General features: G+C 41.1%; 2 protein-coding genes and 1 long non-coding RNA gene across 10 annotated transcripts in view; 1 reads left to right on the forward strand and 2 right to left on the reverse strand.

The window, feature by feature from the left end:
- FKTN (fukutin) overlaps positions 1-15,919 on the reverse strand; it is an 88,209-nt gene extending 72,290 nt beyond the window's left edge. For 4 of the 8 annotated variants that reach the window (XM_060408992.1, XM_060408994.1, XM_060408990.1 and 1 more), the window contains exons 1-2: positions 15,888-15,919; positions 1,510-1,554 (exon numbers count right to left, since the gene is read on the reverse strand). The gene's annotated coding sequence lies outside the window, so the exon portion shown is untranslated. The remainder of the gene's footprint in view (positions 1-1,509; positions 1,555-15,887) is intronic. The other 4 variants (XM_060408993.1, XM_060408991.1, XM_060408989.1 and 1 more) reach the window with 1 other exon arrangement.
- Positions 66-15,917, reverse strand: LOC101118245 (serine/Arginine-related protein 53-like). Its single transcript, XM_042242936.2, is given in 3 exon segments — positions 66-967; positions 969-1,083; positions 1,086-15,917. Coding segments are annotated over 3 exon segments (999 nt in total). The 5' UTR covers positions 1,405-15,917; the 3' UTR covers positions 66-402.
- A 50-nt stretch (positions 15,920-15,969) lies between the features above and the next one.
- Positions 15,970-19,605, forward strand: LOC114112930 (uncharacterized). The gene is made up of 2 exons (XR_006058579.2): positions 15,970-16,228; positions 17,232-19,605. It is a non-coding gene; the product is annotated as an uncharacterized LOC114112930 (long non-coding RNA).
- Positions 19,606-25,776: the final 6,171 nt, after the last annotated feature.

A 25,776-nucleotide genomic window follows, 5' to 3' on the forward strand; every position in this document is an offset into this window, starting at 1 on the left:
GATTTGGTAATGTCCTATTTTACTTTATTTTATTTTATATTTTGATTCTTTTATATTCATGACCAATCAAAACTGTGTCTTTAAACAGCAACTTGATATTTTTCAAATTGTACTCAGAAACACTACTGTATACCATTTATTTTAATACTAATACTTTTAGGATTAGCTTTATTAACAGTATGACATTTTCATGTATTCTTAAACTTTATACTAGTTTCAATATTCACAATGTTTGATTAAGTTCAAATCAACAACTAGTAGAACCTACATGAGAAAAGAATGAAATGAGATTACCCTTTTTATATAATCAGCTAAATTATTTTTAAGAGTAAAAAGTTAATACTAGGATTTAAAAACCTAAATTTCCAATGTTACTGTTAATTCAACCACATGAATATTACTTTAGGCCACAGGACTGCCCATTAGCCTTTCTTGTCGGAGAGCGATTAATCTCTTGAACCATTTTTCCTCAGCATCAGCTTCCTCAATAAATAAATTTGGATGAGCCAGAGAATTGTCATCTTGGTACTTGATAGCAGTAGGGATGCTGCTTGGGTCTATTTCCTTCTCAGTACTGGGTGGATCAGACACCACTGATGCCGGTCCTGATGTGGCTGCTGCATGCTTCACTTCACTAGCTTCCACTGACTTTTTGATTTCTTTACTTGATCTGAATGTTTGCTGAACAAAAGAATCACTTTCAATGGCTTCAATTTCTTTGACTCTTTTTACTTGTTCTACCAGGGTGGTTTGGTCTTCCTCCTTTCTTCTCTTTGCTGCTTCTTCATTTCTTTCTTTGGCTTTCAATGCTTCATCAGCTTTTGCAGCAGCTTCTAAAACCAATTGCAGTCTTGCTTTGGCCTGTTCAGCTGGTGGCAGATGTTCTAATCCAGCTTTGATGTTTCCAGATTCCCCACGTTTGATGTTGTGTAATTCCTTGTCCTTACCTTTATCCTTTTCCTTTTCTTTTCTCCTTATCTCTGCCTTTACGTCGTTCTCTATCCCGAGACCGACTACGTGTTCTTCTGTGACTTGACCTTTCACTGCTTTGACTATGGGAACGTGGCCGAGGTCTTGATCGGACCTTCTTGTTCTGCTTTTTGACCTAGACCTCTGAACTCTGTATGATTTTCCTCGACCCCGTGAACGACTTCGACTTCGTTTTCTTCTAGAGCCGTAAGAAGAGCTACTGCTTGATCGATGTCTGTGTCTTCTATCATAAGAATGTGAGCGAGGCTGAAGATCTCTGGACCAAGATCTTGACTTTGATCTTGATCTCCTTCCGCCTTTCTTTCGGCTGTACGTTCTACTATCTGAAGAACTGCTGGAAGAAGATCGTCTACGGTGTTTCTTTTTTCTCTTGCTTCTGCTTTCTTCTTCAGTATCTGATGACCGGCGGCCCATTTCTGGATTCCGGCCTTCGGGCTTACACCTCCAGTAGACAGACTTGCAAGCGCCGCAGACCTAGAAATGTTTCTTCAAATCTGGGCGCCGCTGGCATTCACCGACCTTGCTTCAGTTTAAGCTCACCGCCTTCCTGGTTCTGGTAATGTCCTATTTTAAAGAAATCATCAGATATAAGACCAAAGCTGGAAGAACAAAAATGTTTATCATGGCATTTTTTGCAACTGCAAACTCAAGTGGGATACCCACAAAAACTGACCAATAGAGATGAGAGGGATTCTCCCCCAGGGTTTCTGATTTAGTAGAACTGGGGTGAGGCCTCTGAGTTTGCAATTCTGATCCATTCTCAGGTGATGCTGATGCACATACTAAGAACCACTGCCAAAGAAAAAATAAATTTTTGGTCAAGGAACATCACCTGTGTAACAGCTCTGTTGTCTAATGTGATGTAGGTTGTGGTCGGTTTTTATAAATATCCCATATACATTTTCAGTTTTTGGCAAGTGTAAAAAAAGTCATGATAAAAAATTTTGTTCTTTCACATGTACACACTGCTTTGTTTACTTCTTTTTGGCTGCACTGGGTCTTCATTGCTGCACATGGGCTTTCTCTAGTTGTGGAGAGCAGGCGTTGCTCTCTGGCTGCGACGTGTGGGCTTCTCAGGTGCAGTGGCTCCTCTCGTGCAGTACAGGCTCTAGGTGCATGGGCTCGGTAGTTGCAACTTGCTGACTCTAGGGTGTGCAGGCTTCAGTAGTTGTGGCACAGGGGCTCATTAGTTATGGCTTGCAGGTTCCAGAACGTGACCTCAGTAGTCATGGTGCACAGGCTTAGCTGCTCTGTGACATGTGGAATCTTCTTGGATCAGGGACTGAACCCATATCCCCTACGTCACCAGGGAATTCCTCAAAGTTTCTGTTCATCTTTGGTCCCATCTGACTATTCCTTTAGAACAAGTAATTTAATACAGTTCTATTTCTTCTTACCTCCTCTTCACTGTTCGATTTTGTTCACACACACTGCATTTGGTTCTTCAAATGTTTATCTTTATTCCTTTAACTATATACTGCTGCTGCTGCTGCTAAGTCGCTTCAGTCGTGTCTGACTCTGTGCGACCCCACAGACGGCAGCCCATCAGGCTTCCCCATCCCTGGGATTCTCCAGGCAAGAACACTGGAGTGGGTTGCCATTTCCTTCTCCAATGCAGGAAACTAAAAAGTGAACATGAAGTCGCTCAGTCGTGTCCGACTCTTAGCGACCCCATGGACTGCAGCCTACCAGGCTCCTCCGTCCGTGGATTTTCCAGGCAAGAGTACTGGAGTGGGGTGCCATTGCCTTCTCCGTTAACTATATACCAATACTTCTATTATTTCATGCGTAAACTGTGTCTTTAGTTCTCCAGCTAAAAAATAAGAGGGAATCTTTTAACACTTTCTACATCTCTCCTTTTAATCCTAATTTTTATTAGTTCACTTTGCTATAGTTCTCTTTTATTCTGTAATACAAATCTCTGTTTTTAAAATCTTATTCCTATTATGTTTCCCTCCCTGTCCTTTCACTGTGTCATCTCTGTTCATCTATTAGATGGCTGATATTCATCTTCTCCTTAGAATATGGGCATTATTTACCTTGAGTTGTTCAAAACAGGTTCTTGCATTGTTCAAAAACAGGTGTCAACTAATAGTTTAGCTCTGCGGTTACACCCTCTTTCCTCTGATGACTTACAGGACTTGTACCACTGTCCTGCAATACTAAATACTCCTTTCACAGTATGTGATCCTTTCCCTGGCACTACAGGCAAGATGATCTTTTTAATGGATGAGCAAAGAACACATTCCTTAGTTTTGAAATACAATTTTTTAAAAACTAGGTTATGTAATGATGTTAATGATTGTTAGTAGTTTTTCTTCATTATGTGCTCTTCCAATCTGTAGAATCAAGATTTCTTTCTCTGCAACAGGTTTTCTTATGTGTTTTAAATACTTTTCTGTTCTAATGTTGAATTTCTACTTCCAGAACTACAATTAAGCATTTGTTTCATCTCCTTTCATTCCCGTTTCACTTTGCTCAACTTTCAAAAGCCTGTCGTCATATCCCTTACTGAGTTTTCAACAATATTAATTCTCCTTTGTTTCCTGTGTGGCTTTTTAGTCCTGATTTTATTTTTCTTTCTTGAGTTCTGCCAAATTATGACTCATTATTTACCACTGTCTTACTATTTCTTCCTAGCCAGTTAGCTTTCTCTATTGTTTTAAAGAAGTGGCTGTGTTGTGCTTTGTGACTCAGTCGTGTCCAACTCTTTGCAACCCCCTGGACTGTAGCCTGCCAGTCTCCTCGGCCCATGGGATTCTCCAGGTAAGAATACTGGAGTGGGTTGCCATGCCCTCCTCCAGGGGATCTTCCCAACCCAGGGATCAAACCCAGGTCTCCCACATTGCAAGCAGATTCTTTACCAGCTGAGCTACCACGGACCCTGTTAAAGAAGTAGTTGTCTCCTTAAATTTGTTATGCCACTACACTTTTCTCATGGGTCTTCATCACACGTTTTTCCATTTCTTTTTGCTTTTCTTTCTGTAACACTTGTGTACATATTGTACTCATTTTCTTTTTATCACTGTTTATCTTGAATGAGACATGAGCTTCACCCAGGCCAATTATTTGCAAGAGGATTGTAGGAGGAACAATTAAGGCTGTGTTCTGGACTAGAAGGTAGTCTCTCTAGCCTACAAGAGAGCTCTTTATGACACAGGGTGTCCTGTGCATGTGTGTGTAAGAGAGAGACAATGTATGTGAGAACAAGGAAGAGAAAGATGTTTAGCCATTATTTCTTGCCTCATCAAAAGAGCGCTTCCTGCAAAGATCGTGTATCTGTGTGCTTTCTCATTTGTTCTTCCTTTCCTGCTAGAATATGTTGCCAGATATTCCAAGGAAGCTTCTCCTATTGCTTTTCTATGCACCCTGACACCACTGTAAACAGATCTGTCTTTCATTGCTCTGTCAGTTCTACCTGAGATCTCTTTCTGTCAGAATGCTCTTTTAATCTCTTCCTGCTTACATTTCACAAACAGTTCTCAAATATTTCAATTTGGGACACAGGACTCTAGTCCTACTGAAGATGTAACTATAACTGACCCTTGAACAATGCGGGGGTTAGGGATGCCAACATTTTATGCAGCTAAAAATCTGCATATAACTTATAGTTGGTCCTCCATATACAAACGTTCCTTTGTATCTGCGTTTCCTTCATATATGTGGTTTGCATCGTGGATTCAACTATCCAGGGGTCATATAATACTGTAGTATTTACTACTGAAAAAAATCCACATGTAGTAATTCAAACTTGTGTTGTTCAACGGTCAACTATACATCTCTGTCTCTCATTTGCCTTGCTGTGAAAGTGAAATCGCTAAGTCGTGTCTGACTCTGCAATCCCATGGACTATAGTCTACCAGGCTTCTCTGTCCATGGGATTTTCCAGGCAAGAGTACTGGAGTAGGTTGCCATTTCCTTCTCCAGGGGATCTTCCTGACCCAGGGATCAAACCCAGGTCTCCTGCATTGCAGGCAGACGCTTTACCCTCTGAGCCACCAGGGAAGAAGAGGGCACAAATGTTTTCACTCTGCCATCTTTAAAGCAGAATTCGTAGGATTTTGAAACAATCTAAATGGGCTTCCAGAGTGAAAGTCTATATATAGCAAACATCCAATGAGGTTACATAAAGCCAACAAACTACTTAAAAGAAATATCACCAGTGATGTGAGTAATCTACTTGATTTATAGATAATGCATCAAGCAAAGATAACTGAAGAAATCATGATCATATTCTATCTCCTAAAACTATAAAAATTAGCAACATCAAACAACATTAATAATGGTATTAGTTCTGCTGTCAGCTAAAACCTCCTAAAGTAAAGATAGTCAAATATGTACTGTGATAAGGATATCTCAGAAGGTAATAAAAAGAACAGCCTTTATTTTCAGTATTTCAGCTCAGCTTTTTGTAATTATGTTAAAAAGTACATCAATGTATTGTACTCTGATTCCTAAAATCTAAAGTAACACTTGGAGTGTGCTATAGTCCAGTCTTTCCTGTGCTTGAATTAACAAATGGGAAGAAAACATAAAAGACCTATATAAACCACTACAGAAAAATATAGTCAAAATTAATATCTTGTTCTCTTTTTGGACATAACTCTAACCTACTATTAATTCTTACATGAACTAAATCTCCAAAATATATCATCAATCACAACTACATTTATATTATCAAGATGATATCCAATTAACTTTATTTCATTATTTATTTTCTGTAAATGCCAAACCAATTCAACTAACTGCAAAGATAAGAATATTAGCCCATCAAAACATTCCTTTTCGCTAGCACTATCTCTTCATTAGGAATGGAATTACCATTTTAAAATGACTAATGTTATACTTAAGAGGCCAAAGCTTATTGAGTTTACCTCTAAAATATCTCTTGTACCAACTTCCTCTTCTTTCTTCACTGTCATTCTAATTTAAACTCTAATTGTACAAATGTCTTAATTCTAACTGATGTCCCAGGCTCCACTTTCTGCCTACTCATAATCTTACACTGACAGACATACCAAGCTGCTGATAAATGAATCAAATTACATCATCAAAATTTTTCAATGGTTCCCTACCACCTACAAGTAAAGCTCAAGTTTCACATAAATTTGACCCATGAACAACATGGATTTGAACTACACAGGCCCACTTACACACAGATTTTTTTTTCAGTAATAAACACTACAGTATTACACGATCTGCTGTTGACTTAATTTGTAGATATGGAACTGCAGACATGGAGGGCTGACTCTATTACATGTAGATTTCTGACAGTGTAAAGGATGGTGCCTACCATCCAATTCTACAAGAATCAAGTCTTTAGCCAATGCAGTTGCTAACCTATAATATATGTGAAAGGAATTCAGGGTGAAGGGCAGGATGAAGCACTCTGTCCTCTGGGAAAACAGGCCTTTAGATAGTTGGAAATATTTCAGGAGAACAGTTTATGAAGCTGGACTCTTACATATTCCCATATTTAGAAAAGCACTAAAATCATTAACTGAGATACATGTTCCTTGTGACTAGAAGTAAACTTCTACAGAGATGTGTGCACGAGTGCACATACCTCTTTGCAAAATTATGTATCTACTGACCTCCCCTATCTACTTCCTCTTCTAAGAAATTACTCAGAACTATCTGAGACTGTCTCCCAAATAAAACTGAAACTCACAGCTCTCACGATGTGTGTTTTTATTTCAGCTGACAGAGGTTTGGCACCGGTGACTGCACTGTTCAAGGGTCAAATACAGAAGCATTCAAAGGCATTCACAATCTAACTGAACACAAGGCAAATTTTCTAGACTTTCTCCCACTTCACATACTGCCCAAGTGTCTGTCTCTGCCCAAGTATTCCTGGAATACACACGACACTTTGCTATCTCTTTGCTTTTGTTCATTCCCTCTTGTCTGAAGTATTCTCACCTATTTCCAGAGAACCAGTTCTATACCTCTTTACACAGCTCTTCTCAATGACCTTCCTTTATGAAGTCTTTCATGCTCTTCCAAGTCAGAAGCAATTCTTCCAGCTATAAATTACTAGTCTTACCTTCTTGCAAGGAATAAATATTTACTGTCTACCTTAAAAGGGAGAGATGCCAACAAAATGCTAAGCCCTGAAGAGAAAATAAGTAAAATACTGTTCCCTATCTTCAAAGATTCTAGAGATGAGTATATAAGGGTTTTTAAAAGAATGGTGATTGATGGTGGTTAAGGGTAAGAAGTCCTAAAGAACAGCATGGGAAGTATTTTCCAAAACGCACAACCACCATCCTTACCACCTTCACATCTATTAAGAAACACTATTCTGGTTTGTGTTAGACTGTATTAGAGATAAAAATAGAGACACTATCAAGAGTGTAATGGCTATGAAGAAATAAGTACAGGCTACTATGGAGCACCAAGAGAGGAAACTAACCCTAAGGCTTTTACTATTTTCTGTTTTGAATTACTGTTATTAAAATACATGAATTACCTCCCCTATCACACTGGATATTGAATTAATATCCAGAAATAATAAGTATGCTGCTGCTGCTGCTGCTAAGTCGCTTCAGTCGTGTCCAACTCTGTGCGACCCCACAGATGGCAGCCCATCAGGCTCCTCTGTCCTTTGGGATTCTCCAGGCAAGAACACTGGAGTGGGTTGTCATTTCCTTCTCCAATGCATGAAAGTGAAAAGTGAAAGTGAAATCGCTCAGTTGTGTCTGACCTTCAGCGACCCCATGGACTGCAGCCCTCCAGGCTCCTCGTCTGTGGGATTTTCCATATATTCAAATAACTGCACAATGTTCAAGAGAACACAAAACTATTTTTTTTAAGTTTTATTTTTAAAAGTTTTCTGTCCTACAGGAACTTTTATAATAAAACAATATAAAATATGAAAAAGTGAATTTTTAGAGTTTAATGCCCATACTTAGTTCTAACTCCTGAACAGTAAACATTTAAAAATAACATATGGAGAAATATAGCATCTAACCAAAAGAAAAATATTATTTGTGTATACATTTCTCTTTACATGTGACATTTTAGATATTAAAAATGCTGGGGAGGACAAGTAATGTATTTTCACTTATACTTAGGTAAAGCTTCATAAAGAAAGCAGTATATCATGTCTAATAGAAAAGAAGAACACTACACAGATAGTAAATTTAAATGATGGGATGGTGGAGGGAGATAGAAAATGTTTTTAAAAAATGTAATGGGGACTTTAAGGGGAGTTATGAAGTTTAAGTACCTAAGTATCTTCAAGTTCTAATGGAAATATGCAAAGGCTAATATATTAGTAACCACCTGTAATGCAGGATACCCCGGTTCGACTCCTGGGTCGGGAAGATCCACTGGAGAAGGGATAGGCTACACACTCCAGTATTCTTGGGCCTCCCCTGTGGCTCAGCTGGTAAAGAATCCACCTGCAGTGAGGGAGACCTGGGTTTGATCCCTGGATTGGGAAGATTCCCTCAGAGAAGGGAAAGGTGACCCACTCCAGTATTCTGGCCTGGAGACTATATAGTCCATGAGGTCACAAAGAGTCAAAGACGACTGAGCAACTTTCACACTGCAGCACAGAATTAGCCTTACATGACTTGGAAACAGGCTCTAACTAGTGCATGAACTAGGATTTGGCAATTAAGAAGAAAGGAATGGGCAGATCTGCTTCCCAATTGAACCTTTAATGGGTTATGGGTGTCAGTTATCAGTCCTATCAGTCTCTGAGCCTGGGGTAACTAGAGACCAAGACTGTCACCTCCAGCCAAGAACAAACACATTCTTTTACCCTTTCTTTTGTCTTTTATTATCAATTTGTATCAAGGCATGAGAAAGCCTGGAAAAAACTAGTGGTAAGATGACAGCCGCACACAAATTTGAAGGAAAGATGTATAGGATAGGAAGCTCAAGACAGTTCTCAGGCTCCTACTACAACGAAGAGCAGCATTTCGTATTCTTTCAGCTTCCCATTGCCATTTCACGTTATCACTTGTTCTTTGATGGTAATAGCACAAAAAATTTTGGCATCTGCCTTAACGTAACACCCGTCCTCCACTACTCTTTTGAGGATTATTTTGATAGGGATCTGTTTGAAAGAATGTCAAGCTGTCTGACTTTTTTATTACACTTCTACACACTAGTGGCTTCTGGATCACCTCTCTTGATTTCAGAGGCCCTTGAACAAGAAATGACCAGCCCTAGCAGTGCAGTTACATTCGCAGATGACGTGTGTTAGCCTGGTGCCCTCAATGCTGCTAGACCCAATTTACTCAGGAACACTGAGGAATGCGAGGAAGGCATAGTGGGTGACAGAATTGAGATTCAAATATGTCCTGCACTGCAAAATAAAACAGGAGGCTAAATTAGAGAAGAAAGAGGGTAGTGTAAACAATCAAAGCCATTGTTTTGAAATAAGGTAGCAAACTGGAAGACATAAAGAGAAAATGCTTCTGAAGATGTATTCAGAGAGAAGATGGGAAAAAAGTCAACATTTTCAGCTATTCTAAGCCAAAAACACCCCAGTAGCAACAGATGCTATCCATCTTACTCAAATACTGCTGGCCCTTTTAATATATACTGTTCTTTTTCTTTCATTGCTAACTTTGCAAGACGGTCAGTAACCTGGAAGCAAAGGTTAGACTGTAAGGGTTTAAGAAGTCTCTTCATCTGCTTACCACTCACTCCTTAACGCTTTGCAATATAATCGCTCTCAAAATGCTGACATTTGAAGATTAAAAAATTAGTCTCTCCATTTGATGCTCCAGAAAAATCCAAAATACACAGCAACTCCTTCTGAAATGACTATGGAGTAGTGAGCTTTTAGAGAACATCTGAAAGGAAAGACCTAGGTAAGAAAGAAAATGAAGACAGGAGGGGACTGATTTATGAGGACAAAGTAAAAGGGTGAAGGAAGTGGCACTGCCTACAAAGTGTACTGTTCTGTGTTTGATATGAAATCTGGATGGACGTTCTCTTTACATTCGCTGTTCCTAATCATTTAATTAGATATACTTCCCGTGTCTACTGACTGATTACTACTTACAAATATTTCACCAGACTGCTGGTGATGTCCTCTTAAACTCCATTGTTCACCTTCAAGCCAGATTTTTTCATGACTTGCCCCTCTATTCTGTTAACGGTATCCCTATTTTCTCAATTATTTATCTTTAAAACAGTTTTTATAGTTCTAACTCCTTAGCTAATGAGTCAACAAACTATACATTCTTCTCTAAAAGCTGTCATTTCTTTCCCATTTCCAGTATAGTTAGCCAACTTTTAAGGCCTTATTAACTCTGCCTAAACAGAAAGCCTCCTACATGAATACAGATAGTCCCTGACTTATGGTTTGACTTACAGTTTTTGACTTTACAGTGGGGGAAAAGTGACAAGCATTCAGTAGAAACTGTGTTTGAATTTTAATTTTTTTTCCCGCAGCTAGCAATAAGTGCCACATAATCTCTCACGACGCTGGGCAGTGGCAGTGTGAGACACAATTCCCAACTAACCATGTGATCACAAGGTAAATAACTGACACTTAAGACCATTCTGCTTTTCATCTGTAGTACTCAATAAATTGTATGAAATATTTAATACTTTAAAAAACCACTCTGCTTTTCATTTCTAGTATTCAATAAATTATATGAAATATTTAATACTTTATTATAAAATAGGCTTCATATTAGATGATTATGCCCATCTGTGTAGGCTAACATATGTATACTCAAGACATTTAAAGTAAACTAGGCTAGAGAAGGCGATGGCACCCCACTCCAGTACTCTTGCCTGGAAAATCCCATGGACGGAGGAGCCTGGTGGGCCGCAGTCCATGGGGTCGCTAAGAGTAGGACACGACTGAGCAACTTCACTTTCACTTTTCATTTTCATGCATTAGAGAAGGAAATGGCAACCCACTCCAGTGTTCTTGCCTGGAGAATCCCAGGGACAGGGGAGCCTGGTGGGCTGCCGTCTAGGGGTTGCACAGAGTTGACACGACTGAAGTGACTTAGCAGCAGGCTAGGCTGTGATGTTCAGCAGGCTAGGTACATTAAACGCATTTTCAATTTATGATGAGTTTATCAAATTGAGGAAGAACTGTACTCTACTACTGGGCTTTCCTTGAAATGCCATCTTAGGGACCAAAGTGGTCATTTCTACAGTGACACTTTGTGTCACTTTACCCTGCTTTCAGGACTTCCTCGGCTGAGTACTAATCCCCTAAGTGAGCCCACTGATACAGTGCCTTCTTACCTTGGTGCATTTGTCTATGCTATTCCTTCTGTAATAGTTTCTCCCCAACACCCTGCCTCTCTCACTGTCTTTTGAGTAGTTAAGACCATAGGCTCTGAAGACAGACTACTATATTCAAATCCTGCTCTGCCACTTGCAGCTTATTATACATATGTTCTTAGGCAGGTTACGTAATCTCTCTGTGCCTCCATCTTAAAAAATATGGATCTATAAATTTACTTAATTCACAGGGCTGTTCTGTCAGATTAAGACATGTAAAGCACTGAAGAGTACCTAGAATATGATAAATTCTAACATGATAAATGCTAGCAATAAAACTAGTAGACAAAAAACTAGTAGACCTTTAGTCTACTAGTCATTCCCTTTGCTGTCCAATAACTAAAGGTCCCCTCATTTACATCCATACAGCACTTGTAGTTGTATTATTTCTGTAGTCAGTCTTAATCAGTTACAGTTCCTTGAGAGAGGAGGCTGTCATGTTTCCATATTCCTCAGTATTTCATATTCTATATTCTTCCACTGTAGAATTCAAACACATAGACTGTAAAAGATTTATGATGGATTTCCATCACCCCAGAAAAGCTGTGTCCCCAGAACAGTACAAAAGTATTTGAGATAAGCGGTGAATGCAAGTACCAGCAGGTGAAGAGTGACAGCCAGAGTTTATGTCACACAGACCAGTCTGGTTTGTCCCCTCATTCATTTTTTCCATTAAGTTCACAAATATTACTGGGTTCTATGTACACCCTACAGACACCAGGCAACCTGTGAGTTGTTCCCTGCTATAAGACTCTGCTAAGTCGCTTCAGTCGTGTCCGACTCCGTGCAACCCCACAGATGTCAGCCCACCAGGCTCCCCCGTCCCTCCGTCCCTGGGATTCTCCAGACAAGAACACTGGGAGTGGGTTGCCATTTCCTTCTCCAACTCGTGAAAGTGAAAAGTGAAAGTGAAGTCGCTCAGTCGTGTCCGACTCTTAGCGACCCCATGGACTGCAGCCTACCAGGCTCCTCCGTCCATGGGATTTTCCAGGCAAGGGTACTGGAGTGGGGTGCCATTGCCTTTTCCAACTCTATAGTATAAACAAAAGATTATGGTTATTGCAAAGGCAGCAGAAAGTTGAGGAACCAAGGATTTCTTTTGACCCAAACATAGTTTACATACGTAATTTTCACGGGTCATTTAAGAGCTATCTTAGTAGCATACACACCAGAGTAAGAACAGTGGTTGTCTTTGGGCTGGGAGGACTGTAGGTGTTTTTCTTTTTCCTTTTTATTTATCCTATGTGAATATCAATTGATTTTGTAATGAGAAGAAAAAAATGACCAAGTTTTCCAAAAAACTTTAAAAAATTCTCTCATTCTATGGCTCAATTAACAAATACTACAGCCCCTACAACATCACAAGCTTTCATTATTTTAATATCTCCCAATTTTTGGAGTAACAGAATAGCATTAAACCAAGTTATATGTAACTGGGTAAAGTCTTTCCCCCAAGAATGCAAGTACTTAACTGCTTGGTTGAGGATGTTTGGGTACTGATCTCAGTAAAACTATAAAGCTAACAGGATCAAACACATGACTCAGCATGCATCAAGTACTTAGTACAATATGTAAGTGTGAATATATGTACGTACATAAAATCTAGATGTATGTTCACCAATATATCAATAATGGTCATTTCTAAGTATGGAGATTGGTGTGATTTTTACATTGTTCTTTATGCTTTTCTACACTGTCCTGATATTTTTATAATGAACACATATTATTTTCATAAAGACAATAAAATTATTAATAAAGTAGATAATAAGTAGTAGTAATGGCTTAATCTTTGCTACTTAAGAGCATGGTCCTCAGACCAACAAATCAACATCATGTTGGAGCGTGTCAAAAATTCTTAGGCCCTACTGCAGGCCCCGTGATTCAGAATCTATATTTAATCTACACTTTAAGATCCTTGGGTGATTCATATGTGCATTAAAATTTGAAAAGCACTGATTTAGACACTACGGCCTTTACATGCAGGGACAACAGGAACAACATCTGCCTTCTTCATTATACATTCCAGGCATGAAACATAAGTATTTGTTGAATAAATAAGCATGTAAATGATATTACTTCTGAATAGACATCAGAATGACAGTGGAGACTCTATCTATCTGAATTATTTTCTGCCAGAGTTCCCATAAATGGTTGCTTAATATTTACTGTAAATACTGTTAAATTATTTTAGTAAAATGTTGACCCCCAAAATGTAGTCCTATTTCTCTAGTCTCCTATCTACGCACACATCCTATAGTGACTCTTTACAGTCTCTCCCTCAAAGCAAACTCATTTTCAAGATTTTAACTAACATCTCTAGAGAGAAACCTTACTACTTAACTTTCTTAAACTCCAGCTGTCTAAATATTTAACTCTATGTCTTACACCTCAAATTTAACCCTTTTATTCTCCATCAACTATCTCCCTGCCCTCTTCAGAAGAGAACAGTTCTCCATTGTCACAGACTCACATTTTACAAGTTTTAGAGAAGAGAGACCACTAAGTTTAACAACATTATTTTACAGAAGAGAATAGGATCTAGAATTCAATGACAGCCCAAGAGGCTAGTTATTGGCAACACAAAACTACAATCTGCACCACCATACTCCCAATACATTATCACACCCTAGAATTTTGATAGAATTTTCTCATTTTTATCAACAGCACTTAAATTCACTTTTTAGAAACACAGGCTCAAAATATCAATCACTTAGATCCAAAAAATCAAGTTCTGTGTATTGTTGACATTTCTCTCATTCCTTTTTTCTTTTTAGAACACATCGCACTTTCTTTTCAGTTGAAGTTCCTTCAACATGTAGTGCCATCCTCCCCAAGTCCTCTATCCTCCCAGAGGCTTATTCCTGCTGCCTCTACCTTTATCTATGGTGCATAATAGAGATGGTTCTGGATGATTCAAACTCTATTCATCCTCAAAGTACAGCCCAATCCCAGACTTCTTTTTCCCCAATTTCTAATGCACTGCTCCATCACTCACTTTTGTATTTGTTCACAGTTCAGTTCAGTCCAGTCGCTCAGTCATGTCCGACTCTTTGCGACTCCATGAATTGCAGCACACCAGGCCTCCCTGTCCAACTCCCGGAGTTCACCCAAACTCATGTGCATCGAACCGGTGATGCCACCCAGCCATCTCATCCTTTGTCGTCCCCTTTTCCTCCTGCCCCCAATCCCTCCCAGCATCAGAGTCTTTTCCAATGAGTCAACTCTTCGCATGAGGTGGCCAAAGTACTGGAGCTTCAGCTTTAGCATCAGTCCTTCCAAGGAACACCCAGGAGTGATCTCCTTTAGGATGGACTGGTTGAATCTCCTTGCAGTCCAAGGGACTCTCAAGAGTCTTCTCCAACACCACAGTTCAAAAGCATCAATTCTTCAGCGCTCAGTTTTCTTCATAGTCCAACTCTCACATCCATACATGACCACTGGAAAAACCATAGCCTTGACTAGACGGACCTTTGTTGGCAAAGTAATGTCTCTGCTTCTGAATATGCTATCTAAGTTGGTCATTACTTTCCTTCCAAGGAGTAAACGTCTTTTAATTTCATGACTGCAATCACCATCTGCAGTGATTTTGGCTGATGCTTATTCTTTGGAAACCTACTATCTTAAAAAGTAAACAGAACTTGATATTATCGAGTTTCTCTGTTTAATCTGAGAAATCTGAGGCCCAGAGAAAAGTGACTTCTCTTGTGTTACTTAAGAACTGGTGATGGTGACAAAATCTGAACACAGTTCCCCGGATTCCTATCCAAAGCTTGCGTCAGCTCTCTATTTGTCAGTCTTTCCCGACACCCCACGTTGATAATACAAACAAAAGGCATATGTCAGTGCCATATGAAACTTTATTTACACAGTGTCCATCCCATTATTAAGCAGTGTCCATCCCATTATTAAGCATACAAAATGGATGCGTCAGTGAACACCCCTCCAACTGAACTGAAAGCTGAATCCAGGGGAAAAGCAAGAGAGAAAGGGATGACTAATTCAAATACCCATCTTTAGAAAGGTATAGTAGCTCCCCCACTGCCCGCGGAAGCACGTCACACTCCCTCACGGGGCATCAAGGCCCTTCCCAGTCGAGCCCCCTCTTTAGCTCCCGCCACGTTCCTGGCTTCCCGTCTCCGCACCCATTCCTCCAGCCATTCCCCTAATACGCAGAGCTGCCCAAACCTGGGAGCTCCTTTCGTGCTTGTACACTTTTATACACACTGGCCCCACAACCTGCAACGTTCTCCTCCTCCCCATAGATCCTTTTCCAAACCCCGAGACGGCTCTCACGACCCTACTCAAACGTCACGACCCCAACCGGGTCCTACAAGGGTCTCGATGGAGTCCAAATCTGGTCCTATCCCGGGAGGAGGATTTTAGCGGCTGACACGATCAGAAGCGCGGCAGCGAGGGGAGGAGCCCGAGCACACCCTCCCTGAGGTGCTCGTGGACCGCCACGTTGAGTATTCCCCGTCCGGAGGGCGCTCAACCTGTGCCCTGTCTGGGCCAGGGCAGGTGCCCAGAGAGCTGGGGGAATGCCCAGTGACGGCAGCCGAGCCACCGGCGATACCCTCCTGAGATGCCCGCCCGTCCCCGGAGACTAAGCAGCGCCTCTCACACCTTACCTCAGCCAACAGCGGCGGCAACTCCGCTTTACGGCACTCACAGCAACTGCTGCAAAAGGGGCCTTCAAGCGCGGAGTCGTGCGCACTGGTCTGGTTGGTGTCTGCGGCGTAAAGCACGTTCGGGAGACGGCCACCGGCAGGTCTACGATCCCTGGCGCTTCCTCACCACCCGAAGTTTACTGAACCCGGAATTTTCTGGTTTGGGGGATTAAGCTACGTAGCCACGCTTTTTTTTTTTTTTTTTAAATAATATCTCTTGCTTAGGTAACTACTACAGCAGCGCACAGAGGCGATCTGAGATTTTAGGAAGTGGTCCAAGAATTGGAGAGGCACCCGCTGAGGTGTGTTCCCCAAAGTGTGTGGGTTTGCCAGATAAAATATAGGACGCCAGTTAAATATGAACTTCATATAAGCAACGAATAATTTTTTAGTGTGTATGCTCTGCAGAGGGATTCAGAGTAACTCCAGATTCTGGTTTCGGTGCCATCGGGTGAGACGGGGGATGGAGTGGGAAACGATCGTCGTGCTGAGTCGCTAAGCTGTGTAGTCGCTAATTCTGGTACGACTGTTTGCGACCCCATGCATTGTAGCCCTCCAGGCGCCTCTGTCCGTGGGATTTCCCACGAGAATATTAGAGTAGGTTGCCATTTCCTCCTCCAGGGTATCTTCCCCACCCAGGGATCAAACCCGTCTCCTGAGTCTTCAGGCGGATTCTTAATCACTGATCCACATGGAAAACAACTGAGTTAATATTGCTCTTGAGGTTGAGGTGCCTGGGGAACATCCAAGCTCCAGCGAACTGTTACACTCCTGTTAAATTCTGTAAATACACATTCAGTTCCAGACTGGACTAACTTTTAACTGTAATCCAAAGAATTACTGTAAAGGAACACATATGAATCAGTTTCGACATAATTTTGAAAACTATAAAGCACTAAACAAATCACTGTAATTTTCTTTCTACAAAAATTTATATTATCAGCCCAGGGTGAAAACTGAAAATACTCTCCTCATATATCTGAGTAGTTTGCTAAACTTTTTTTTCATTTTGAAATCAGCATTTTATAATAGTAGTAGTGCTGGTATGTATAACAATTTTTGTACTAATACCTAATACTGTATATACATTTTCTTACACCCTGAGTTATTTTTAGTGGGTTAACTTGGTTTCCAACTTGATGCATGATATATACATTTTTGTGCCTTCTAGAAGAATGCTACTATTATGAAATGATCAATAATGCACATGAATCTGAACTGGTTTTTTTTGAAATGCATAAAATTAAGTGTTTTTCTTACTTCCCAGGGTTATGTTCCTTATCAGTTTCTTACTTTTCCTTGCAGTTTTCTGTGTACATACTGATTTATTTTGTATGTAACCAGACACCACCAGTACTGAATCCAGTTCCATTGCTTGCTGCTCAGAAGGCCAGTACTCGAGCCGAATGTTAGTAGAAAAGGGAAATTTGCTTTATTCAAGAGGCCCGCAACCTGGGAAGACGGTGGTCTGCTGTCCTAAGGCTATCTCCAAGTTGCTAGTTAGGAGACAAATGTTGTAAAGGCAGTGTGAGGAAGGGAGCAGGGTGCGTGACCAGCTTGTGTGTTCTTGGATTGGTTGGCATCAAGGTGAAGTTTCCAGCATCACCAGTCTTCTGTTTTCAACCAGTGTGTGGTCTATGTGCTTATGGTCAGCAGTTTTCATCAGGTGGGGGGCTGGCTTCCTGTTAAAATAACTTAAGGCTGTGTAAATCAGACTTTTGTATCTTTCAGGCAAACTGTGAGTTTGATAATTCTGTGTCTGGTTTATAGTCTAAATTGTTGCCAGTTTCCTGGCCCAATTGCTTTTCTTTCTCAGTTCAGTTGCTCACTCCTGTCCAACTCTTTGCCACCCTATGGACTGCAGCACACCAGGCTTCCCTGTCCACCAGCTCCTGTCCATCGAGTCAGTGATGCCATCCAACCGTCTCACCCTCTGTTGTCCCCTTCTCCTCCCACCTTCAATCTTCCCCAGCATCAAGGTCTTTTCCAATGAGTCAGTTCTTTGCATCTTTGTTTCTACATCTTCCTGTTTCCTAATCATTAACTCTTGAGCCAGCCTTTTGAGAATCACTGGGAGACTAAAGCTTTTCTGCAAACAAGAGGCAGGTGGAGGACATGGTGGGGTGGGTTGGGGGTGGGGGAGTTGTCTGTCACAGGGAAGGTCCCCTAGGGTACTGCTTCGTTAGTACCCCCTTTTGACACTCAGTTCTGAAATGGGGAATAAGAAATAAGGTTTGGGATAAAGAGGTTAATTATAAAGTCACCAGAGGAACTGTTTTAGAGGACTCAGTTTTACACAGAGCCCTCTTATTACTTGGACTAGTAGTAGGTTAATTTAAAAAGTAGGTAACACTCAGAGGAAGGAAGTTACCGAAGATTCATGGGCTTACTGGATACAGGTGTTCACCTAAAGGACTGAAGATGGTAAATTTTGAGCATCAAAATGAGTAACTGCCATTAATTGAAATACAAAACATACATAGAAATTCTTGACTTCATGTTTCCTTACAAGTGAAACTCATTAGTCAAGACTGAAGACTGCCAGGGCATGAACTCACTACCCTGAAACTTGGTAAAATCATTGAGCATTTATCCTGCCTTTCTTATTAGAACAGGATTTCAGTGTTAATCAGAATGCTAATGAGAATTCCAACTAATAAGAAGGAATGATAGAACACTCATTGCTACTCCTAGTGAAATAAGAACCACCACCCTCATCAGCAGAGGCTAAAATTAAGTTGAAATGTTGATGGGGAATTTCTTAATAGATGGATTAGGCTGGAACCCCCTGAACCCACTGATCAACCTTATCATTAACTCTGGGACATCATCACACCATGCACTTTCAGATGTGATGTAACAGAAAGTACACAGCACTACCTGTGAAAGATTCTTGCCTAAAAATTGAACCCACATTTAACCATAACTCTCGATTTAACAGAGGCTATAGAGAATCACTCATAATGTGGGACATTCTACAAGACAAATGTCCCAGTTTCTTTATCAATGGCATTTAAAAGGTGGTGGAGGGAACTAATGCAAAATCAGACATGCCCATATGCAATGTATGGACCTTGTCTGGACCCTGATTTTTAAAAAGTAACCATAAAAACACATTTTTGAGACAACTGAAATTTTAATACAGACTGAGCCTAGATGATACTAACGGATTGCTGTTAATTTTGCTAAGAATGTTAATAGAATGTGGCTGTGTCGTCATCATTGATGAATACTGCAGTACTTATGGGTGAAATTTTTTAGAACTTAAAAATGATGAACATGGCAAAATGTTAACAATTGATAAATCTAGATGATAAGCATAAGCGTGTTCATTATAAATAGGCTCTCTACTCTTCTGCCAGGTGGCTCAGTGGTAAATAATCTGCCTGTCAATGCAGTAGATGCGGATTCAATCTTTGGGTCTGGAGGTTCCCTTGAAGAAGGAAATGGCAACCGGTTCCAGTATTTTTGCCTGGAAAATTCCATGGACAGAGGAGCCTGGCGGGTTAATCCACTGGGTTGTAAAGAGTCAGACACATGCATGCATGCATGCATGTTTGAAAACTGTCATAATAAACAAGAAAAGGGGAAAGTTATCAGGTTCATAAATGTAAAGTGCATAAAAAGTCTTGTTCTATGTAAAGCTTAAAAAAGTTATAATAAAGGATTACATTAGTCAGTCTTTTTTTTTCTTTAGCCACGCCTCAGGCATTCAGGAGACCTGATTCTCTGACCAGGGATCTAAACTCTGTCCACTGCAGTGGAAGCACAAAGTCCTAACCACTGGACTTGCAGGGAATTCCCAACACTTCTGATTTAAACTACGGTCTTTATAAATGTGGACCAACTGACTAGCTTTTCTTACATAAACCAGAGACATAATGGATCATCTATACCTTCTGGTATGTTTCTTTAAAGTGGACCAGGAACTTAAAGATAGAAGTGAAGGAATCTCAATTCAGAGTCCTAGATTTTTTTTTCTTTTTTGTAATCCTCTATAATTTACAATTATCTTGGATACAACTAACTCATCAGTAACTTCATCTTCATCACTGAAGTTCCCCCCCACCTTCCTTATAAGTAACTTTTCATACTTGAATTCCATTGGTTTATGTAATATTTAAATTATACAAGAATGCCATTGGCACAAGTAAGTTGGGGAACAAACAGCTAACTAGAGGTATACATACTAATCAACTGGCAGGAGCAGTGCTTCTCCAGTATACCAGAGGGGAGCCCAGCCGTGAGCCTTCAACTCACTGTGAATCACAGTTACTGTAACTTGGTTAGCCAGTCCAGTAGGGGAGGGGTACAAGGATTGGTAAAAACAGTCCCTATTATTAGCAGATATCCATCTTTTAAAAATCATTCAGACGCAGTAGCACATACACATCCTGGCCCACTCTTAACACGGTGGGGTCTGGGGCAAAGAGTAGATAGAAATGGAGGCCAATCTTGATTTAAGTGTCTAAATATGTAAGAGTCAATCATATAACATATAGACTTCTATCTTGATAAATATTTCTTCTCAAGGAACAGAAATTTAGGTTCAAGATTGAATTGTCAGACATGTGCTGGAAAGCGACAACAGGAGAACCAGGTCAGCCTGTTCTCCCTGAAGTCCCCTGGGACTGTTTCCTTTCAGCCTCTAGCTGCAGCTTGCCCAAGGGTCCTGGTAGCATGAAAGTGGGACGCCCCAGTCTGCACATCCAAACTCCTGAACTGCCTCCCGAGTCTAGCGGTATATGTCTGTAGCGCAGAATGTCTTCAGGATGGATTGGGGAAGAGGCCTGCATGTGTTATGGAAGCCAGCTTTGGGCTGGTGGGACAGGGGATTATGGGATCCTGGCTGTCACGTTCATAGTGGGTAGTGGAACATAGACCAGGAGTGGACACAATTCTTCACCAGCTTCACTTGTTCATTCTGTGGAAAGATACAGCCTGAGATTGAGGATCAGGGCAGGGACCCCTTTCTTGCCCAAGTCTCAGTGTACATGCCCATCCCTATGGTATCATGCTATATATACTGTTGGGCTTCTTTCCATTTCATGGTATCATGAAAACCCTCCCATTTACAACAGTATCAGCTGTGTAGGGTTACCTGGAGGTACTATCTAATCCCATGACCTTGTGCAAAATGGGCATAAACATATTACTAGTACCATGCAGTGTAAAACTAAAATGAGGTGTAATAAGGGACAGTTGGACAAAAAAGTGGAATGTACACAATTCCCGAGTTCTTGTCCCAGAGATCCAGTCAGGCACATTAGGACTGGAATATCAAGGAAAAGGTTCTCTAATTGAGGAAGCCAATTCCAAAAATGGTTTATATAACATTTTGGGAGGGGGTAAGCTTCCCTGGTGGCTCCGAGGTTAAAGCGTCTGCCCCCAATGTGGGAGACCCAGGTTCAATCCCTGGGTAGGGAAGATCCCCTGGAGAAGGAAATGGCAACCCACTCCAGTATTCTTGCCTGGAGAATCCCATGGACGGAGGAGGCTGGTAGGCTACAGTCCATAGGGTCGCAAAGAGTCGGACACGACTGAGCAACTTCACATGCAGAATATATTTACACAAGTATACAACTTGTGCAGCAACACAGAAAAGGGAATCCATCAGAACCATAGTGAAAGTGAAGTTGCTCAGTCGTGTCCAACTCTCTGCGACCCTATGGACTGTAGCCTACCAGGCTTCTCCATTCATGGGATTTTCCAGGCAAGAGTACTGGAGTGGGGTGCCTTTTCCTTCTCCAACCATGGTAGTGCACTGTTAACAGTTAGGTTGTGTTTTGCTATAATAATGCTGCAACGTGCGTGTGTGCGTGCATGCCGACTTCCCTCATGTCCAACTCTTTGTCACTGCATGAACCTTCGCCTGCCAGGCTCCTCTGTTCATGGGATTCTCCAAGCAAGAACACTGGAGTGGTTTGCCATGCCCTCCTCCAGGGGATCTTCCTGACCCAGGGGTTGAACCCGCATCTCTTAAGTCTCCTGCATTGGCAGGCAGGTTCTTTACCACTAGCAACATTATTTGTGACTGTATATATAACAGAAATACGTAGAAATGGAATTAAACGTTTCAAGTGAAAGCGAAGTAGCTCGCTCGTGTCCGACTCATTGCAACCCCATGGACTGTAGCCTGCCAGGCTCTTCAATCCATGGGATTTTCCAGGCAAGAATCCTGGAGTGGGTTGCCATTTCTTTCTCCAAGGGATCTTCCCAACCCAGGGATCAAACCCAGGTCTCCTGCACTGAAGGCAGACTCCTTACCATTGCAGGAATACTCCTTATATGTTTTTAATACCTTGATTTTTTTTGGGGGGGGGGGCAGGGGGTGCCGGGAGCCAGCGTGAGGAATTCCACCTGTGACAAGGTCATGCGGCAGAGCTCTGATGGCAAGGCTAATCAGACCTCAGGTTTTCCCCCTGGAATTTCCTGAGCATCTACCCCCAAAAAATAAGAATCTGCCTGCTTTTCCACTCTTCTGATATTCTCTGGAAAAAGTCAATTCAGGGCTTTAGTCTTCTGCATTTGAAAGAGTGTTTCAATCCAAAAACCCCTGATGGCTTTCTAGCCTGCCTGCAGGACTCGTACAGCTGCGCATGTGATTGTTTGAGGCCTCCTGACCGCAGGAGGCACAGGAAGCTTAAAACATCCTAGGAATGTAGGGGCTTCCGAGGAGTCAAAATCATTAGAATAGGACTGATTAAAAGTTTCATTTGTTGAGCCAATACTTGCTGCCAAATTTTCATATCCTTTATTTTTAGATATAGTTGGTATATAGAAAAACAAGTAGTAGACCTGGTATTAGCAACATCAGATCTTTGAGTTAAGTACCTTCTTTGTTATAACCCACTGCACCTTTGTTCTATAGAGATGTAACTTTACTGCTTTAAGGAGATGCAGATTAAAGAAAAACACTTCAGGGGAAACGAAATTAACATTCATTAAGGAAGAGAGCCAAAAAGTGTTAACAAGCCTCTTGGCCTGAAGATAATGTAAATCACCTGAGACCTTTTGTATACAAAAAGATATACAGAAAGAGTCTGGGCTGCTAACGCTACATAATTTTGTATTACCCATTGATCTCTATGTATAATCAAAAGTATAAAAGGCCTTGAAGGACAATAGAAGGGGAGCCAGTCGCTGGACTGGCCTTCCCCGCGTCGATTCTTTCTCTTGCTCCCTGCCTCTCCTTTTCAGGATGATCTCTTGGAATGCGGAAGCTCACTGTGTCTACTTACTTGCCCCAGCTTCTAAGATCCGTAAGAGAGCGAGCCCAAGGCGGGGCACTCTCCGATATACAAACAGGCACCAGCGGCCTAACGTAGACGGTGCAAGCTCCTTGTCTGGAACTTTATTGGTTTTCCACGTAACCCAAATTAATCAGCCTCTTCTCCCCACTTAATTTTCCTACTACACTATTTCTTCCTAATCTAATCTTACATTAATAAATAAGTAAGTCTTTCCTCGCCAATGCCATCCCACTTCGAATTCCCTGGATCCACCGGGGCTGGACCCCGGCAGGGGGTAGTGTTCTAAAAGGTCTTGCTAGGTCTTCATAGAGCTGTCCAACTTCAGCTTCTTCAGTGTTATTGGTTGGGGTATAGGCTTGGATCACTGTGATATTGAATCGTTTGCCTTGGAAATGAACAGAGATCATTCTGTTGTTTTTGAGATTGCATCCAAGTACTGCATTTCGAACTCTTTTGTTGACCATGATGGCTACTCCATTTCTAAGGGATTCCTGCCCACAGTAGTAGACAGAATGGTCATTTGAGTTAAATTCACCCACTCCGGTCCATTTTACTTCGCTGACTTCCTAGAATGTCGACGTTCACTCTTGTCATCTCCTGTTTGACCACTTCCAATTTGCCTTGATTCATGGACCTAACATTCCAGGTTCCTATGCTTCAGCAATACGTGAACCGTGAAATTTCAGATGTTCAAGCTTGTTTTAGAAAAGGCAGCAGAACCAGAGATCAAATTGCCAACATCTGCTGGATCATGGAAAAAGCAAGAGAGTTCCAGAAAAACATCTATTTCTGCTTTATTGACTTTGCCAAAGCCTCTGACTGTGTGGCTCACAATAAACTGTGGAAAATTCTGAAAGAGATGGGAATACCAGATCACCTAACCTGCCTCTTGAGAAACCTGCCTGTATGCAGGTCAGGAAGCAAGTTAGAACTGGACATGGAACAACAGACTGGTTCCAGATAGGAAAAGGAGTACGTCAAGGCTGTATATTGTCTCCCTGCTTATTTAACTTATATGCAGAGTACATCATGAGAAATGCTGGGCTGGAAGAAGCACAAGCTGGAATCAAGATTGTCAGGAGAAATATCAATAACCGCAGATATGCAGATGACACCACCCTTATGGCAGAAAGTGAAGAGGAACTAAAAGAGCCTCTTGATTAAAGTTAGAGGAGAGTGAAAAAGTTGGCTTAAAGCTCAGCATTCAGAAAACGAAGATCATGGCATCTGGTCCTGTCACTTCACGGCAAATAGATGGGAAACAGTGGAAACAGTGTCAGACTTTATTTTTTGGGGCTCCAAAATCACTGCAGATGGTAATTGCAGCCATGAAATTAAAAAGATACTTACTCCTTGGAAGGAAAGTTATGACCAAACTAGATAGCATATTCAAAAGCAGAGATATTACTTTGCCAACAAAGGTCTAGTCAAGGCTATGGTTTTCCCAGTGATCACGTATGGATGTGAGTTGGACTGTAAAGAAAGCTGAGTGGCAAAGAATTGATGCTTTTGAACTGTGGTGTTGGAGAAGACTCTTGTGGGTCCCGTGGACTGCAAGGAGATCAGTCCTGGGTGTTCACTGGAAGGACTGATGCTGTAGCTGAAACTCCAATACTTTGGCCACCTCATGCGAGGAGTTGACTCACTGGAAAAGATCCTGATGCTGGGAGGGTTAGGGGCAGGAGGAGAAGGGGATGACAGAGGATGAGATGGCTGGATGGCATTACCAGTTCAATGCACATGAGTTTGGGTGAACTCCGGGAGTTGGTGATGGACAGGGAGGCCTGGCATGCTGCGATTCATGGGGTCACAAAGAGTCGGACACGACTGAGCGACTGAACTGAACACCTTAATATTACTTGTTCTCCAGAAACGTTGCACCCACTCACACTCCATCTTTAGTTATTTAAAAACTTTATGAAACCCATAAATTGTATATTTGTCCAAAAAAATCATCCTTGGAAAACATTTTCTGTATGAAGGTATTGGTTTCTCAGTATCTTTGTCATACTCTTCTCCCTGTGACTCAAAACTATCTAGTATCTCTTCATTCTTCTCTTGGTAAAAATGATCTTAGTTACAAGAGCTCCAGCCTTGTCTGGTCGTTGACTGGTTTTCTTTTATCTCCCAAACTGGTTTCAAGTTACAATATAAATTTAAAAAATCTGAGCTTCTGATTCTGTCTTAGCTACCAAAATGTAATCCAAGATGTGACAACTTCCAAAGACAGAAACTAAGTTCCTGGTTTATATAATAGTTACAGCATCAATAGCTGCACTGTACAAGCAGCAGGTATTAATACTAGCAAGATGTGGCTCTTTACATTTAAGTTACAATGAAAATTTTAGTTCCCTAGTTGAACTAGCTATACACATTTAAAGTGCTCAACAGGTGGCTGTGGCTAGTGGCTTACTGTGTTGGACAGCCCAGGTTACAGAACGTTCTGTCATTGCAAACAATTGCATTGAATAGCACTGCTCTAAAATAAAAAAAACCTTTGGAGGCAAAATTCCTAATGGCTTTTTTATCTCTCATGCTCAACAGCACACTGTAGATATTTAATAAGAGTGGATAAAATGCAAGAACTGAAGCAAAAG

Source organism: Ovis aries, chromosome 2 (assembly GCF_016772045.2).
Source record: "Ovis aries strain OAR_USU_Benz2616 breed Rambouillet chromosome 2, ARS-UI_Ramb_v3.0, whole genome shotgun sequence".
Taxonomy (NCBI): Eukaryota; Metazoa; Chordata; class Mammalia; order Artiodactyla; family Bovidae; genus Ovis; species Ovis aries.